At 45.8% G+C, this 19792-nt stretch overlaps 1 protein-coding gene across 1 annotated transcript in view; it reads left to right on the top strand.

Annotated features, from left to right (window-relative positions):
• The window catches only part of LOC141072981 (uncharacterized), a 130340-nt gene that overhangs the window by 25652 nt on the left and 84896 nt on the right, over window positions 1-19792 (top strand). Inside the window, exons 2-7 of the mRNA XM_073560247.1 lie at window positions 3389-3539; window positions 3667-3855; window positions 4810-4933; window positions 5017-5114; window positions 5313-5403; window positions 10037-11274. Coding sequence (XP_073416348.1) covers window positions 3468-3539; window positions 3667-3855; window positions 4810-4933; window positions 5017-5114; window positions 5313-5403; window positions 10037-11274 — 1812 coding nt within the window. The 5' untranslated portion in view covers window positions 3389-3467. The remainder of the gene's footprint in view (window positions 1-3388; window positions 3540-3666; window positions 3856-4809; window positions 4934-5016; window positions 5115-5312; window positions 5404-10036; window positions 11275-19792) is intronic.

The following is a 19792-nucleotide window of genomic DNA, read 5'->3' as shown; positions in this document are numbered from 1 at the left end:
TCCCCTTCTGCACTGTGGTCAGGGAGCAAGCCACCAGTATGCCAGGGGGGGTAAGAGCTCCGAGTAGCATGGCTGCACCTGCATCTCCACGCCTTCCAATGGTATCGGGGCTCAGATGGAGGGCCACCACTGTCTGTCCAGGGGGCAGTACAAGCAGGGGAGCCACTGGCGCGATGACATTGCCCAGGGCCTCGCCCACCTGGCAGTCCTGGAGGACTCGTGCTTCCCGCACCAACTGCTGTAATACCTGTCCTTGGGCCGTGCGGGAACCCCACTGTTTCAAGGTCTCATGTGTGGGATCATTGAGGAGTAGGTTGCCAAACTCCCGCAGTATGTTCATGCCCAGAATGACTGGGTGCTATTTATCAGTTTCTCCGTGGGTCAGAACCACTCCTCTGCGGCCGAGGAATTTACCGCACAGCGTCACCTGTACCCACACCACCCCGGCAACAGGGACCGGTAGTTGATTGGCGGCTACTAGTCTGATCATGGACCCCCACTGGGGTCTCGCTGCCTCGGGGAAATTCTGCTGGAAATAAGTTGCAGGCATAGTTGTTACTTGTGACCCCGTATCCACCAGGCACCGGACGGCACTGCCTTCGACTTCTGCCCATACCACCGGACACTTTGCGACCAAATCTTCGGGACTTCCACCACCACTAATCGTGGTTTCTGGCACCAAGCGGCGTCCCCCCAGCCTGGAGACCTCTAGTTTAATGGCCGCCGGGGTGGGTATCTCCCACGCCGCGGACACTCTCGGGCGAAGTGGCCGGCTCTCCGCACTCATAACACCGGGTCTGCGAGGTCTGTCCGCCCCGGGTCGGCCAGAGCCCCCAGGGACCAGGGTTGATACTAGGCCATCCAATCCTGGACTCAGTCCTTCTTTTCACTTCAGCCAACTCGCCCTGGATGTTCTTCAACTCCTGTTTCATTTCCTCTACCCAGTGAGGCTCCGCAACTACGTTCAGAGAAGCCTCCACACTCCGGACCTTCCCCACGGGGACCGCCATTCCTTGCTCCTGTTCTCGAGCACGTGCCTGACTTCCCACTTTGGAAAAGTCTATACGTGGATTCATTCTAATCTGCTCTTGTAATGCCTGCTTTATTAACGGTGCTATAGAAAAAGAAACGTGGCACAACTGGTGCGGTGCTCCGGTAGGATCCCAAACCAATAGTGCAAATAAGTAAAACCTGGCACTCCACTTGTTTAGCTGATTTAGTAGAAATTTTATGGAATAGTCAGTGGTACAAATAAATAGACGTTCTACTAAATCAGCTAAACAAGTTGAGTGCCAGGTTTTACTTATTTGCTTTATTAACGGGTCCCGTAGTCCAGTCACCAACAGGTCGCGTAGTGTAATGTCAACAGGTCCTACCCCTATGCTGTCCTTTCTTTCGATGGCCGTATGCAATTCTTGGAGGACATTCATATACTGGGTGATGGTCTCCCCCTCCCCCTGCATCCGACTGAACAACCGGGTTCTTAACTGTCCCACAATGGTTGGGTCCCCATGGGTCTGTTCTAAAATCTGTAAAAATCTTGTCAAGGGTGTTGCGGTGTCCCGAGGGCTTCAACATCACTGAATTCCGAGCCTTCCTGTCTAATGCCATGAGAGCTACTACTGCTTCCCAGTCTGGAGTCATTGGGCGCATTTGAAAGAGCCCCCGCATTCGCTCTGTCCAGCTCCATAGCATGGTATTGGAGCTGGAAAATCTAGGCAAGTTGCTCAGCATAGCCCCCAACGAAATGCTGGAACGAGGGCCCTTGCCAATTGTTGAGTTCACGGACCTGCCCTGGTCTGGGGCATCGTTGTCCGTGCTCGGAGACTGCATCCTGCCGACCTGCTGTTACCTACACTTGGCTTAGTCGGCACAGGGGGTTACTCCATCACAAGACTCCATCAGGGCCGGTTGTGCCCCAACTCCTCCTGGGCGCTGGGGTGCCCGAAGACTACTCCAAATCTTCAGCGGCTGGGCCCAGCGGCTGTGTCGCCAAAGGTTGAACTGATGGACAGGTCTGCCTGTGGTGTGAGAAGCAGAGGGACAGCGCAGTGTAGGTACAGGGGTGCTGAGATAAAGAGAAAGGGGTGCCGTGTCGCAGTTTGACCGTTAGAGGGCAGTGGGGAGTGTAGGAGTGTGCTGTGAAGCTGCCATTGGTCAGGTGATAGTGGGCGGGGCTACCAGGACTGGGAGTATAAGAGGTCAGGGAAGGTTCTGGAAAGTCCAGTCAGCTAGGGGAGCTCACTAGTAGGGAGGTTCTGCTGTAGTGACAGGGACCGTAGAAAGCATTCAGAGAGGAACTTACAGTTGAGACGGTCTCGAGGGGTAGCCCAGAGTAGCCACAGACGGAGACGGTCTGAGGATGTAAAACGGACGGTCTACTTTGAATGGTGAAGCGCTGTGGTGGATGTGCCTAGGGCAGCCACAGTGGGAAGAGCCACAGAGGATGCCACGACCGAGAAAATAAGAAGTGAAGGTACCCGGGTCTGCGAGCAAAAGGACTGTGAAATTCCTGTGATGAATTGCGGTGGTCGTCAGGAAGCGGCCAATAAAAACAGACCTGTTGAATATAACCCTTGTCTCAGTCTCGTGTCTGCCGGCAGCATGAAGCGGGTCACCCCCCATCCCTGTTGGTCTATCTCTCTCATCTCCCCCCGCCCTACCTACATACACCACACGTCACACTCTTTAGGACACATCAGTGACAACTTGTTTAATAAGAGAAAAAGGCAACAATTTATGAACTGTCCCTATTCACAGCAACAGCTGCAGCAGCAGAGGCAATGGCTCCCAGTTGGCTTCCAGGAGCAAACAGTCTCTAGTAGGGCACACACACAGTCCCGCTGCCCGACAGTCCACAGGTAGCTCTGTTCCTTCCAAGGGGTGCTGTATACTCCCAGCAGGGGAGCATCTCCTGCTCCTGATCCTTTGAGACTGCCAGTCCTGCCTCCTTTATTAACCTCTTCTGTCCTTAAGCTACATATAGTACATAAAACATTAAGACAATAAAAACCCAGCACAGCATAACCATGACACATTACATTAATACATATAGAAAACTTTACATGGTACTAAAAGGTAAACATTAATACAATACACACTAATGTATGATTCACAGTCAGGGCACCACATGGGGTACCATATACAGGGACAGAGACGGGGAGCAACCGAGGATGCCCGCCACCTCCTTACACAAACAGTGGCCAACTTAGCCAGTAACTGGGAGCATGGAGGAGATGTCTTAGTCAGCAATTCAACTTATATTCCAGTCCATGTACAACATCTACACGTTCTATCTCCTCATATGTTTCCCTTATTATATCCAGTAATTGTATTATTATATAGAATTCTTTATGATGTTACATCGGCTCATTATCTTTCTATTCAGGTCTCCACAATATCAAATCCGCTCAATGAAGATCATCTATATAAGAGAATTGTCCTGATTTTTCTCATCAAAGATAGATATGGACAGAGACAAGATGGCGGAAAGGATATTACACCTCACCCTAGAGATCCTCTTCCGGCTTACTGGAGAGGTGAGAAATTCTGATGATGTCACATTACATCATTCTTAACTATGGGAATGACAGATGGACAGGACTGGAGGTGAGGACTCTGGAAATGTCTGTAGTGAGATTTATTAATGTGTCTCTCTATAACCAGGATTACACAGTAGTGAAGAAGACCTCTAGTGAGCGCTGTCAAGACCCTGTGTCTGAGGGATGGGGAAGACATCTGAGCCCAATCACAGGACCTCCACCTCCTCCACCTCACCCCCTGATACATGAGGCCATCAATGACCAGAAGATCCTAGAACTCGCCTACAAGATGATTGAGCTTCTGACTGGAGAGGTAACACTGGTGGGAATGCTGGGACATTATACAGTAATGTGTTATGAATGGGTCACCGAGGAGAAAAAAGCAAAACAAGCTAAGTCACAGAAAACCTGAGAGGTTAGTAACTATGCAGATTGCAGATCCCTGATCCTACCACACAACTAGCAGCAGCCGTGGAGCGTACCTACGATGTTCCTAGATGCTTCGTCACAGCCGGAGGACTAAATAAGCCTGAAGCATGAAAAGGGGAAAACTAACTGCCCCAGAGCAGACCCCAAAGGAATAGATAGCCCCCACACATGTATTGACGGTGAAACAAGATGAAAGCACAAACACAGGCAGGAAAATAGGCTGAACAAACGATGGGGCCCAAACTAACTAGAAAGGAAAGGAAAGACACTGTCTGCAACCTGCAAAAAACCCTACAAAAATAATGTCCAACACTTCTGATAGCAAAATTAACCCTGAAGTCACTAGACTTCTCCCACTATATCAGCAATCTGAAATATTCTGAGACAGAGCAAAAAGAGGCCAAACTAGTAAGGGACAAAAAGCAAATTGGCAAAATACTGATAAATAAGAGTGGAAATTCAGAACAGCCCCCAGCCGGGGCTGGCTGACCACACAAAAGCTGAATAGACCAACAAAATCAAGTGTGAACATTAGCAGAAAAACTTAGCTTTAGATGACTGGAACAGAGCTGAAAACCAAGAGCTGACAAGCCAGAAGGAATCACCAGCAACTGAATAGGGCGTCGGCTGTCTTAAATCCAATCTGAAACTCCTGAGGTCCAATCGTCATCCTCATTCTCAGGTGGCAGATCTCCACCGATCAAATCAGCCTCACTACCTCCTGTTACCACCAGAGGGAGTCTGGAAGGAGAACTCACAACTGGTGAACCAGAGAATTAACTCACAACAGTAATGCTATCAAGATATCGGGGGATGACGGTATCATTGTATGTCTCAGGTTTCTATAAGGTGTCGGGATGTCGCCGTCTATTTCTCCTTGGAGGAGTGGGAGTACATAGAAGGACAAAAACATCTGTACAAGGATTTCATGATGGAGGTTCTCCAGCCCCTCACATCACCAGGTAATAGACAGGACTAAATACACATGGCCTATAATTATCTATATGTAAAGAATTAATTCAGTCCCTGCATGTGTTTCCTCCAGATCTATCCAGTAAGAGGACAACACCAGAGAGATGTCCCTGTCCTCTTCTTCCACAGGACTGTAAACAAGAAGATCCCAATGTTCCTCAGGATCATCAGGTAGATGGAGAGAAGGTGTCATGAGATCTCCCCTATGATGTGTAGACGGCGGTGAATGTCTTGTGCTCACTCTTGTTTTATCCACCAGTATTCTAGGTTTTATACTTTTGTAATGAGAATGGTGGAGATGGCAGGATTAGAGCTTATCATAGATGTGACTTCTCCATCTGTCTGTGACTTTTACAATATTTGTTTCAGGGTGAAGATCTGACCCATATTAATACTATAGAGACATATGTGAGGGGTGATGAGGTGTGTAAAGTGGCAATTCCTACATATGACTACCCAGGTGAGTAGTAATCACTAAATGCTGAGAAGTCACAGATTTTTTTCAGTCATTGCCTGCTTTATCGGTGGTGTAGTCAATCGTGTCATCACTGCTTTCTCTTTAGACCACTACATTCTCCTCCACCCAAAACTGTTCAAATGACTTTGGGCATTGAAAGCCCTTTTCTATAGAACTTACAACCTGGCGGATCTACCTACCTCCTGGGATTAGAAGACGCTGACCGTTACCTGCCCAGATCTGTAAACTACAAAGCCAAATGACAGCGTTTGTATAATGTGCAGACAAGTTAGAAAATCAGTTGAAGAAACATATTATGATTGGTCACTTAGAGAAAGCCGAGGGTAAACATGTTGCCTTTGTAGCAGCAGTGCCGGTGTCTCTGCATGGTCCTTTTCCAAGCTCCCGGCAGGAACGCCGTCATACTCACCTCCCTGGCCACTTGTTGGTGTCTCTGTTCCCTGTTGCCTCCTGCTTTTCTGGGCCTGTGCACGCTGCGGAGGGCTACCTGTGGCACGTCTAGTGTGCACTTCCCAATTTTTTAATGGGCAGCACGCACACTTTGCAAATAGCTGGAAGGCATCCGGTATATAATACACCCTCCCCAGTAGGGAGGTGCCTCACTAACTCCTGTAGTTAGTGTTTGTGCAACTAGCATGTTGCCAGGTTCCTGTCCTTGAGTCTCATATTGGTTTAACCTGTTCCTGAAACCCGTATTGCTAAACAAGCACCAATGTCCGTCCTGGATAGTTTTCCAGAATCCTAACTGTCTGAACAAGGATCAGTGTCTATCCAGTCTGGTGATCCAGAATCAGTACCGTTTAAACCAGCTCTGATATCTAGTTTACAGTATCTGAATCCGGTCCTGCCAAAGCGTCCGAGTCATGTCCATTACTGAGATCCTGACCCTCGGGGTCAACTAATGCAGTATCGTGGACTACCCAAGAGTGATACATGGTGGCTACCTGCAGCGCATGCTTAACTCCACCATTAGGAGCTTTAGCGAAAAACAAGGTAGTCACTTAGCCACACTCCTTCTGGGTAAGCATGGCTCATGGCACAGTGTGTCCACTATCCATGTGTGTTAAAGTTTGTTCAAGACATGGACCCTGCTAATCCCAATGCCTCTTCTCACTCTGAGTTATTCAAAAAGATGTTTGCCACCCAGATCAGTTGGAAAAGATTCTGTCTTTGAGGACAACGAATAGCCGTTTAGAAACCCTGAAGTTGGCTTCTTCATCCACTCCACCTCAAAGTGCAGCATCTATAGCCGTGACTTATGCACTTGGAGCTAATCCTTGTCTGTCTGCTACACAATGTTATGATGGGGATACTAAGCAGTGCCGTGGTTTCCTGAACCAGTGTACGCTGCACTATGAACTATTTTCCCATAAGTTTCCCTCTGATCATGCTAAAGTGGTATTCCTAATGTTCCACATAGCAGGAGAGGCCTTAGCGTGGCTCGACCTTTTGTGGAAGAGAGGGAACCCTGTGACATCGAATCTGCAGTCCTTCCTGGTGGCCATCCGTAAGGTACAGTGCGTTGCAAAAGTATTCGGCTCCCTGGAACTTTTCCACCTTTTTCCACATATCATGCTTCAAACATAAAGATACCAAATGTAAATTTTTGGTGAAGAATCAACAACAAGTGGGACACATTTGTGTAGTTGAATGAAATTCATTGGTTATTTTAAATTTTTGTGGAAATTCAAAAACTGAAAAGTGGGGCGTGCAGTATTATTTGACCCCTTTACTTTCAGTGCAGCAAACTCACTCCAGAAGTTCATTGTGGATCTCTGAATGATCCAATGTTGTCCTAAATGACTACTGATGATAAATATAATCCACCTGTGTGTAATCAAGTCTCCGTATAAATGCACCTGCTTTGTGATAGTCTCACGGTTCTGTTTTAAGCACAGAGAGCATCATGAAGACCAAGGAACACAACAGGCAGGTCCGTGATACTGTTGTGGAGAAGTTTAATGCCAGATTTGGATACAAAATGATTTCCAAAACTTTAAACATGCCAAGGAACACTGTGCAAGCGATCATATTGAAATGGAAGGCGTATCATACCACTGCAAATCTACCAAGACCCGGCCGTCCCTCTAAACTTTCATCTCAAACAAGGAGAAGACTAATCAGAGATGCAGCCAAGAGGCCCATGATCACTCTTGATGAACTGCAGAGATCTACAGCTGAGGTGGGACAGTCGTACACTGCACAAATCTTGCCTTTGTGGAACAGTGGCAAGAAGAAAGCCATTTTTCAAAGATATCCATAAAAAGTGTCATTTAAAGTTTGCAATAAACATGTGGAAGAAGGTGCTCTGGTCAGATGAAACCAAAATCGAACTTTTTGGAAACAATGCCAAAAGATATGTTTGGCGCAAAGGCAACACAGCTCATCACCCTGAACACACCATCCCCACTGTCAAACATGGTGGTGGCAGTATCAAGGTTTGGGCCTGCTTTTCTTCAGCAGAGACAGGGAAGATGGTTAAAATTGATGGGATGATGGATGGAGCCAAATACAGGACCATTCTTGAAGAAAACCTGTTGGTGTCTGCAAAATACCTGAGACTGAGACAATGATCCCAAATGATCCCAAACATAAAGCAAAATCTACAATGGAATGGTTCACAAATAAACGTATCCAGGTGTTAGAATGGCCAAGTCAAAGTCCAGACCTGAATCCAATCGAGAATCTGTGGAAAGATCTGAAAACTGCTGTTCACAAACGATCTCCATCAAACCTCACTGAGCTTGAGCTGTTTGCTAAGGAAGAATGGGCAAGAATTTCAGTCTCTCTATGTACAAAACTGATAGAGACATACCCCAAGCGACTTGCAGCTGTAATCGCAGCAAAAGGTGGTGCAACAAAGTATTAAGTTAAAGGGGCCGAATAATATTGCACGCCACACTTTTCAGTTTTTGAATTTCCACAAAAATTTAAAGTAACCAATAAATTTCGTTCAACTTCACAATTGTGTTCCACTTGTAATTGATTCTTCACCAAAAATTTACATTTGGTATCTTTATGTTTGAAGCATGATATGTGGGAAAAGGTTAAAAAGTTCCAGGGAGCCGAATACTTTTGCAAGGCACTGTATTCAATGAGCCTGGTTGTGTATCTTCTGCTGCAACTTCCCTTCTCAGACTGCGTCAGGGAGTTCTGTCTGTATTCCACTATGCTGTCTCGTTCCACTCCCTGTCTTCCAAACTTATTTGGAACGATGAAACTTTGGTAGCCGCGTTCTGAGAGGGTTTGTCCAGAAGGATTAAGCATGAATTGGCTGGTTGAGACATTCCTGCTACTTCAGATGACCTGATTTCCCTGGCAGTCCGGATCGACCTCAGGCTCCAGTAATGGACCAGAGAGGTGACACAGGAGAGGAAACCGTCGGTGTCTGGCTCCATCCTTTCAGAGACTAATAGTTCCCCAGCCTTCTAAAACAGCTACAGTTGTGCTCACAAGTTTACATACCCTGGCAGAATTTTTTCTTTCTTGGTCTCTTTTTCAGAGAATATGAATGATAACTCCAAAACTTTTTCTCCACTCATGGTTAGTAGTTGGCTGAAGCCATTTATTGTCAAACTACTGTGTTTTCTCTTTTTATTTATGCAAATTGTCTCTTCAGAGAGGAAGAGGACTAGAACTATTCCTATTGGAAGTAGCAATCCTAAAAGTCAATGTCGACCCTTTAACGAACCTTGTTGCATGACTTAGGATAAAACCAAGCCAGAATATCAATTTGCAGACACTGTGTTTTGGGGTACTGCCCCTCGTCAGTGCAAAGTGTGAGATCTGGTTTGGCTGTGAGAGAGGCGTCTGACCGATATCCCAGAAGTATAATCTCTCTCGAAATGCTTAGCATGTCATTCTCTGCAAGGAGAAATGATACTTCTCTTTTTAAATCATAATGAGAACCCAAAACATCCAAATGACCCTGATCAAAAGAATACATACCCCATTTCTTAATACCGTGTATTGCCCCCTCTAACATCAATGACAGCTTGAAGTCTTTTGTGGTATTTGTGGATGAGGTTCTTTATTTTCTCACATGGTAAAGCTGCCCACTCTTCTTGGCAAAAAGTCTCTAGCTTTTGTAAATTCCTGATTTGTCTAGCATGAACTGTGTGCTTGAGATCTCCCCAGAGTGGCTCAATGTTATTGAGGTCAGGTGACTGAGATGGCCAATCCAGAACCTTCACTATGTTCTGCTGTAGCCAATGACAGGTCGACTTGGCTTTGTGTGTTGCTTTTCAAAAGCCTTTGAGCCACTAATAGTGTGGAAACCTCTGTTTTCTGTTGACAGATGATAGACCTGAGTGGGGACTTGATTTCTTGTGAGACGAGTAGACATTTTTATTTGTATTACTGTATTTTGGCCAACATAACATTGGTAGCTTTTTATTCCATATTTTTGAGGCAGAATGAACAAACAGTTGAACACCATGCTCTACTGATTCATCCTATGAGGTTTTCTATTAGACTGTGAACTGTCATTGTCTTGGTGAATAATTCAGTATTTTTACAAAACTTGCTATTTTTATGGACAGTTTAAGTATAAATGTTCGAAAATATAAACTTCACGGATATTTTATTCAAAAATAATAATTGGTTTTATTCTTAGCAGATGACTGTACCAGGAGATCAGAGGGACAGCTGACATCTTCAATTTTTAAATCAGATGATCTAAAGATCCCACAAGATACAATTGAAGTGAATGCTATTACTCCAGATTTACCATCATCTCTTCACTGCAAAGATATATCATCTGATCCTTTGAAACAGGTCCTGTCTTCTGATTCATTACTGACTATTACGGAAAATAAAAGTCTCAAAATAATCTTTAAAAAAAATATTGCTCCTAAAGCAAACAAGCCATTTTCACGTTCAGAATGTGGAAATACTTTTCCTCTTGAAAAGTCTTTTTTTAAACATCAAAAAATTCACACATCAGAGAATAGATTTTTTTGTTCCAAGTGTGGGCGATGTTTTAACCAGAAATCAAATCTTGTTACACATCAAAGAACTCACACAGAGGAGAAGACTTTTTCGTGTTCAGAATGTGGAAAATGTTTTAACCAGAAATCAGAAGTTGTTACACACCAAAGAACCCACACAGGTGAGAAGCCACTTTCATGTTCAGAATGTGGAAAATGTTTTAAATGCAAATCAGATCTTGATAGCCACCAGAGAACCCACAGAGGGGAGAAGCCTTTTTCATGTTCAGAATGTGGGAAATGTTTTAAATGGAAAACAAATCTTATCAAACATCAGAGAACTCACAGAGGGGAGAAGCCTTTTTCATGTTCAGAATGTGGAAAATGTTTTAAATGGAAAACAAATCTTATCAAACATCAGAGAACCCACACAGGGGAGAAGCCATTTTCATGTTCGGAATGTTGGAGATGTTTTACTGATAAATCAAATCTTACCAAACATCAGAGAACCCACACAAGTGAGAAGCCATTTTCATGTTCAGAATGTGGAAAATGTTTTAAGCAAAAATCAGATTTTGTTCAGCACCAGAGAACCCACACAAGCGAGAAGCCGTATCCATGTTCAGAATGTGGGAAATATTTTAGCCAGAAATGGATTTTTGTTAGACATCAGAGAACCCACACAGGGGAGAAGCCTTTTTCATGTTCAGAATGTGGGAAATATTTTAACCAGAAATGGATTCTTGTTAGACATCAAAAAACTCACACAGGGGAGAAGCTTTATTCATGTTCAGAATGTGGGAAATGTTTTAACCAGAAGTCGAATCTTGATCGCCACTGGAGAATCCACAGAGGCGAGAATGCCATCCAACTGGTCTCTGTACAGACTAGAAAGGCCCTAGCTACACAACTAAAACACCACCTCTGACCTAACCCCTTAATAAGTTATTGGGGATGTTCTTGTACCTCCTGAGGAACCAGAGCGGATCCCACAACACACTGTCAAAAAAGAGAAAAGAAAATGTGAAGTAAGATCTGAAAACCCTGGGTGAGAAACTAAAACACTTTGATATAGGGCAAAGAAGGCAAGCTAAGGATAACCAAAAATAAAAGGAACAATTATAAGCTCCCAGAAGCCTTACAATGGTAGAAGGAAAAGGTGCTGGGAAGGAAATCAAACAGACTCAGTGCAAAAATACAACTGAATTTTACCAAGCATGGTAAACCACTTAACTGAAGGGCTGGAACTCCTGAACACACATTCACTAAGAGGTAAACGGGAAAATGAGAAACAGTTGGAGAGGAGCAAACAAAGAAAGGAAAACAAAGACAATAGAAACCATTAATAATTTTAATAATCTTTGTTTTTATATAGCGCTAACATATTCCGCAGCGCTTTACAGTTTTGCACACATTATCATAGCTGTCCCCAATGGGGCTCACAATCTAAATTCCCTATCAGTATGTCTTTGGAATGTGGGAGGAAACCCACGCAAAAACGGGGAGAACATACAAATTCCTTGCAGATGTTGTCCTTGGTGGGATTCAAACCCAGGACTCCAGCGCTGCAAGGCTGCAGTGTTATCCACTGAGCCACCGTGCTGCCATTAGCATTTGGACAGGGAAGAATAGGCAACAGGTGAGCAAACAGAAGAATCGACCACATGTCACATGATTGAGTCTCCAAACCAAACTATGACAGTACTCTCACTTCTATGAGGGGCCACCGAACCCTCATAAACCCCTGACATCACTGATGGAACTCTGTCATCACCCAATTCATAGTTACATAGGTTCAAAAAAGACAAGGCTCCATCAAGTTTAACCTTTCTTCACCAAATATACATTTTTTTTTCACTGCATTATCTATAACCCATAATGTTATATGTACTGAGGAAATCATCCATTCTTTTTTTTTTTAAAAGTTTTTATAGTGTCTGCCATTACTACCTCTTGTAGTGGTTCATTCCATAGTCTGAGTGCTCTAACTGTGAAGAACCCTTTCCTATTTAGCTGCCAGAATCATCTTTCTTCCACCTGTAATGAGTGGCGCTGGTTCTTAGTATGATATTTGGTTTGAGTAAGTTATGTGCCAGTCCTTTGAACAATCATAGAACCATAGAATGTTAGAGTTGGAACGGACCTCAAGGGTCATCGTGTCCAACCCCCTGCTCAATGCAGGGCGGGATTCACTACACCATCTCAGACAGATATTGTATTGACCACATGTGTTTTACACATATAAATGAGATCTTTGAGACGTCTTTTTTCTAACTAACATGCCCAAATTTTCAACATATCATATGGTAGGCCTTCGATCCTTTGTAATAAACTATTTGCCCACCATTGATCTAACTCTATGTAACGATTTCACCCCTCAATGTGTCTTAGGACACTGACAGCTCAGTCGTCCAGTGTTGTGCAGGGGCGTGCTGAGCTGTCTCTTTTCATTGACAGCTTGGCCATCCAATCTGAGACTGGATAGTGCAGAGCTCTAGTCAGGTGCTCCCTGTTCCCTCGATTACTCAGCTACTTGACTGGGCTGGCAGTCCCAGATAGCTGCCAGTTGTAGCTTCAGCTCAGTGTGTTTTTTTTCTCTATGCCTAGTGGTTGATCTATTGTTGCTTTACCTTGATCTCATTGTGATCATCTATTTGGCTAACCCTCTTGACCTGATCCGCTATCCTCCCAAGTATTTTCAAATCAGACCCTTACCTGACTTCACCTTTGTCTCTTCCCTCTATTTATGATGTACCCTCCTGGTTATTGACTTCTGCCTCCTTGTCTATCCCGACTTACAGCTAGTCTGTAAGAAGTGACTCAGTATCACTGTAGCTTCTGAGTATCCTTTTAAAAATGTGGATCCCAAAGTTGGATCTCATGATGTGACCTTACAAGTAATTAATAGAGGGGTAACAATATATTGGGATCACATCTCTCTTTTTATGCACCCTACACCCTACAGTCTTGTTTGCTTTTGCGGCTGCTGCTTGACATTAAGTACTGCTGCTCTGCTTACTTGTAACCACAATACTCAAGTCCTCCTGCTCTGTAGTTCTGAAGTTTCTTCCATTTAATATGTACAGTATATGCTACAATAGGATTACTCCGACGTAGGTGCATTACTCTACATTTATCAAAATTAAATCTGATTTGACAAGTGTTTGCCCATTCAGACATCTAATAAAGATTGCTTTGTAATATTGTACTGTTCGTGTCAGTTTTTAACCCCTTAATGTCCAATACGCCTTTTAACGGTGGCAATTAAGGGTACTTATGCCTTAGCGCTGCTTTTTAACCGCACTGAGAAATAAGTACAGTATATAGCACCCCCAGTGTTGGAATTTCTCAAAGAATATGATTCGGGTTGGTTTTTACAGACCCCAGTGTTGCGATCGCCGTTATTTTTCTTTCAATAAGTCAAACGGTGCTCCCTCCCTTCAGAGCCCTGCCATGCGCCCAAACAGTGGCTTTCCCCACATACAGGGTATTGGCATACTCAGGAGAAATTGCGCAACAAAGTTTGTGGTCCATTTTCTCCTGATACCCTTATGAAAATAAAAAAAAATGGCTCCAAATTAAACTTTTTTGTGAAAAAATGTAAAATATTCATTTTTTTTTTTCTTCCACAGTGTTTTAGCGCTCGTGAAGCACCTAAAGGGTTAACAAACTTTTTGAATGTGGTTTTGCGCACCTTGAGGGGTGCAGTTTTTAAAATGGTGTCGCTTTTGGGTATTTTTTGTTATATTGATCACCCAAACTCAATTCAAATGTGAAGTTGTCTCTAAAAAAAAAAAGGTTTTGTAAATTTTGTCGGAAAAATAAGAAATTGCTGGTCAAAGTTTAACCCTTATAACGTTCTAGCAAAAAAAAATTGTTTCCAAAATTGTGCTGATGTAAAGTAGACATGTGGGAATATTAGTTATATATTAACTATTTTGTGTGACACCAGTTTATGAGTTAAGGGTACAAAAATTAAAAGTTTGAAAATTGCATATATTTATTCCCATGACAGCACCACGAGAGAGGGGATCCGCCCTTCAGGAACAGGAAACCTACAGATACAAAAGGGCGGAACCTCTCCCACGCATCAGTTGGTTTCCTGTTCCTGAAGGGACGGGATCCTACAGACAGATGGATCCCAGGCCGGCCGGTGCAGGTAGCGGGGGGGTCTCCTACCTCGGCCTGGCGCGGAGCTCCTGGATGACGCCACGGTGGCCCTGGATGGGCAGCACGGCGGTGGCGTGTGCAGCAGGGAGCGGTGTCCAGAGGATGTCCGCCTTCATAGGAAGGATCAGCGGTGGTCGGCGGGGCCGGCGCGGCTGCAGGGTGCTGGGGACCGGGGAGAGCTGCATAGGGGAATGCCCGGGCGTCCCGCGTGACTTCCGGTTTTTGGGGTCGCAGTGACGTCGGGGGGCAGAGCCTGGGGGCGCTTCCGGGTTGGCAGCGCCACTGCGCAGGCGCGAAGACCCCAAGATGGCGGCGTCCCTTCGGGAGAGGTGCCGGTAAGCGCTGGTCCACCGGCCAATAGCGGCGCCAGCTGGGGAGGGCGCTGCATATCTGCTGTCCGGAGGAGTGGTATACAGGCAGTACCCTAGATGGGTGCCATGCCTTGGCCACATTATTGCAGTGCAGTAATAGAGAGTGATCAGCAGCAGCAAAGCATCACTGCCGCCCCTGGAGGACCTTCGGCAGGTCAGACAAAAGAGGAAAGAGTCCCATGAAAGGAGCATGCGGGACGAAGTGACCAATCCAGTCATAAAAGCTCTAGATGGACAGGAGCATCGACTGAGAAAAATCTCCCTCATTCTCCGGTACTTAATTGTGGCACTGGTAAGTGATCTACGTGAATGTTCACTCAGTGACGGGGCCTCCCTCTATGCTTTAGGGGAAGAAAGCCACAAGTAAAACAAAACACAGACAATGCACACTGTGTGCATGCCCTATGCCAGACTCGTGCCCCAATAGATTGTGTCCCCCCTGTATCCAGAAGACAGTGGCGGAAGAATCGCCCATGGTAGCTGCAATATTAAAGGACATAGTCAGGGCAGAGATGAGGGAAACCCTGAAATCCCTGTCTAAACCGGGAAGCTTAAGGGGTGGGGACCCTGTGGAGTCTGATTCCTCGGTAGAATGGAGGAATGGTTTCATCCCCCTCATCCTCAGAGGAGGAGGATTCGGGTCGGTTTTGTCTGCCGCTTGACCGAGTGGACAAGCTGGTAAAAGCAGTGAGAGGAACAATGGAAGTGGAGGAGCCTAGACCTCAGTTATCCATGCAGGATGTCATGTTCGGTGGGCTGGAGCAGAGGAAGCGAAGGGTCTTCCCCTTGAACGAAGATTCAAGATCTAATTCGTAGAGAGTGGAAGAAACCAGAAAAGAGAGGTTCGCTACCTCCAGCCCTCAAACGTAGATACCTGTTATGAATGGGTCACCGAGGAGAAAAAAGCAAAACAAGCTAAGTCACAGAAAACCAGAGAGGTTGGTATCTATGCAGATTGCAGATCCCTGATCCTACCACACAACTAGCAGCAGCCGTGGAGCGTACCTACGATGATCCTAGACGCCTCGTCACGGCCGGAGGACTAAATAAGCCTAAAGCAAGAAAAGGGGAAAACTGCCCCAGAGCAGACCCCAAAGGAAAGACAGCCCCCACACATGTATTGACGGTGAAACAAGATGAAAGCACAAACACAGGCAGGAAAATAGGCTGAGCAAACGATGGGGCCCAAACTAACTAGAAAGGAAAGGAAAGGGAAAGACACTGTCTGCAACCTGCAAAAAACCCTACAAAAATAATGTCCAACACTTCTGATAGCAAAATTAACCCTGAAGTCACTAGACTTATCCCACTATATCAGCACTCTGAAATATTCTGAGACAGAGCAAAAAGAGGCCAAACTAGTAAGGGACAAAAAGCAAATTGGCAAATACAGATAAATAAGAGTGGAAATTCAGCACAGCCCCCAGCCGGGGCTGGCTGACCACACAAAAAACTGAATAGACCAACAAAATCAAGTGTGAACATTAGCAGAAAAACTTAGCTTTAGATGACTGGAACAGAGCTGAAAACCAAGAGCTGACAAGCCAGAAGGAATCACCAGCAACTGAATAGGGCGTCGGCTGTCTTAAATCCAATCTGAGATTCCTAAGGTCCAATCGTCATCCTCATTCTCAGGTGGCAGATCTCCACCGATCAAATCAGCCTCACTACCTCCTGTTACCACCAGAGGGAGTCTGGAAGGAGAACTCACAACTGGTGAACCAGAGAATGAACTCACAACAGATACCCCTTCGATGATCCGACGGTGAACACTTGGGACAAAGCCCCCAAATTAGACGCGGCAATCGTGAAGGCATCAAAAAGGTCCTCACTACCTTTCGAGGACATGGGGTCCCTTAAAGATCCTCTAGATAGGAAGGCAGATACCTTCCTTAAGAGCACCTGGGAGATGGCAGCCGGTTCTTTAAGACCAGCAGTAGCCTCAACCTGTACGGCCAGGTCCATGATGATCTGGTTGGACCAGTTAGAATCACAGTTGAAACAGGGGACGTCTAGACAGACAATTCTTGGGGCCCTACCAGTAATTCAGGAGGCCGCAGCCTTCCTAGCGGACACCTCTGCTGATGCGGTAAGAATGGCCGCCAGGGCAGCAGGACTCTCTAATGCGGCTCGTAGAGCCCTGTGGCTAAAGTGCTGGCAGAGAGACATTCAATCCAGAGCAAAACTATGCACTATCCCGTGTGAGGGGGAATATTTGTTCGGAGCAGTCCTGGATGAGCTGCTTGAGAAAGCCGGGGATGATAAGAAAAAGTTCCTGAATTTGTGGTCTGCATCCTACCGACGTCCATTCAATAGAAGGAGATTCGGTCAGGGGAGAAGGCGCAATCCTTCACCTAATAGAGACCGTCCCAGATGGGAAGATGGGAGAAGAGGTACGGGCTTCATGTTCAGGCGTTCCTCAAGAGAGCGAAAGAAACCGAGCCAATGACTAGCAATTCCTGTGGGGGGGGGGTAGACTGTCAGCCTTCCTCCCAGCATGGTTGCAGATCACCAATAGTGACTGGGTGCGGAATGTAATATCCACCGGGCTCAGGTTGGAGTTCAGTTATGTTCCACAGGATACCTTTAAACTAACTCCCTTAAGATCTTTGCCCCTTGAACAGGCTGCTTTAGATGCAGAAGTAAAAAGCCTGTGCCTGAAAAATGTCCTGGTGGAGGTTCTGGAATCAGAGAGAGGTAGAAGCTTCTACTCTCCCTTATTCCTGATCCAAAAACCGGATAAGACATTTAGAACCATCATTAATTTACATTCCCTCAATGAATTTTTGGTTAATCACACCTTTAAGATGGAATCCATCAATTCAACAATAAAGATGTTGTTTGAAGGGTGTTTTATGGCAATCATGGATTTGAAAGACGCGTACTATCATGTGCCTATCCACGCAGACTTCCAGCAGTTCCTAAGAGTAGCGGTTTTAATAGACGGTCTGGTCCGTCATTTTCAGTATAGAGCTCTTCCTTTTGGTCTCTCAGCGGCGCCTCGGGTATTTACGAAAATAGTGACCGAGGTCATGGCTCTTTTGCGGGAGGCCGATATCTTGATTGTCCCGTACTTAGACGATTTCTTGATTGTGGGGAATTCGGTGGACCATTGTCTATCCCAGATAGAGAAGGCTAAATTCAGACTAGAGAGCCTCGGATGGATAATAAATTACGAGAAATCCTGATTTCAGCCCCTCAGAGTCCAAAAGTTTCTAGGCTTAAGGTACTGTCACACTTAGCGATGTACCAGCGATATGACGTGGTCAGGATCGCTGGTACATCGCTAAGTGGTCGCTAGTGAGCTGCCACACAGGCAAATCTCACCAGCGACATCGCTGGGGACTGGGGTCGCTACTTACCTGTCACACCAGGCGATCCTGCATCCTCCCACCCGGCTCCACGTGTCGCTCGTCGTCACAGCAGGAAGCGCCGCAGGAAGCTAACGACGAGAAACAGTCCAGCCTGTTCTCGCGTGATCAGCGATAACCAGCGGGGGAGCGGGTTGTAGGTAAGTATCACACACAGCGATATCGCTAGCAATATCGCTATAACGTCACAAGTTATAGCGATATTGCTAGCGATATCGCTTAGTGTGACAGTACCTTTACTGTTAAATTCAGAAACTCAGCAGTATCTTTTGCCATCAATTAGAACATATACAACAGCAGGTACTTCAGGCAATTAATAGGCCCTCCATGACCCTCAAGCAAGCCATGTCTCTGTTAGGCTCTCTGACCTCGTATTCCAGCAGTCAGGTGGGCACAATTTCACACTAGATCCCTTCAGAGAGATGTCCTAGTTAATAGCAGGGCCTTAGAGGGGTCTCTGCAGGGTCAAGTATCACTAAGCCCTTTGACTCTTACATCTCTTAGGTGGTGGCTCGATGACAAAAACTTATCCTCAGGGGTGCCCTGGGTGACGCAGATAACCCGCATAATAACCACAGATGCTAGCCCCTGGGGTTGGGGGGCCCAGATGGGGGACATAGTGGTACAGGGACATTGGGACCCCGATGCGGAGACCTCATCTAACCAGAGGGAGCTGTTGGTGATTGAGTTAGCAGTCAAAAAACTAGTTATGTACCTACAGGGTCATCATGTGAGGATCCTCTTGGACAACCAGGTAGCAGTAGCCTATGTCAGCCACCAAGGTGGAACACGCTCCAAGACCCTGATGCGGATAACGGAACGTCTTTTTCAGATAGCCGAGGAAACTTTTCAATCTTTAACTGCGCTCCACATCAGAGGGAAAGACAACATGAAGGCAGACTTTCTAAGTCGCAGGGCCCTAAGGCAAGGAGAATGGGCTTTATACACGGACATTTACAACCTGATTGTCCGCAAATGGGGTCAGCCGGAGGTAGACCTCTTTGCCACCAAAGAAAACAGAAAGGAAAAAACCTTCTACTCTCTGAATCCCAGGGAAAATCCACTGGCAGTGGACGCCCTCCTGATAAAATGGAACTTCTCTCTGGCATATGCCTTTCCACCATTAAATCTCTTACCTCTGGTAGTAAGGAAGATCAGGGAAGATCGAGCGAGGGTCATATTGATAGCCCCCTTCTGACCCAGAAGGACCTGGTTCGCATGGTTGAGGACCATGTCGGTATGTGATCCTTGGGTACTGCCGAACCTTCCGGATCTCCTCTACCAGGGGCCAGTCAGCCACCCACAGGTAGCAGGACTTCATTTGACGGCGTGGTGTTTGAGAGGACACTATTGAAGAATAGAGGTTTTTCCAAAAATTTAATTGATACCCTCCTGAAAAGCAGAAAACAAGCTACCACAAATATCTATGCTAGAACCTGGAGGCGATTCCTGTCCACCTTTGAGTTTAATATCAGGGACTGAATACCCACAAAACAGATTCTGGAATTCCTCCAGAGGGGTCTCTAATTGG

This window comes from Dendrobates tinctorius, unplaced genomic scaffold (genome assembly GCF_039654945.1).
Source record: "Dendrobates tinctorius isolate UK_male_01 unplaced genomic scaffold, ASM3965494v1 ptg000294l, whole genome shotgun sequence".
In the NCBI taxonomy this organism is placed as follows: Eukaryota; Metazoa; Chordata; class Amphibia; order Anura; family Dendrobatidae; genus Dendrobates; species Dendrobates tinctorius.
This window is presented reverse-complemented; position numbering and strand designations above follow the sequence as displayed.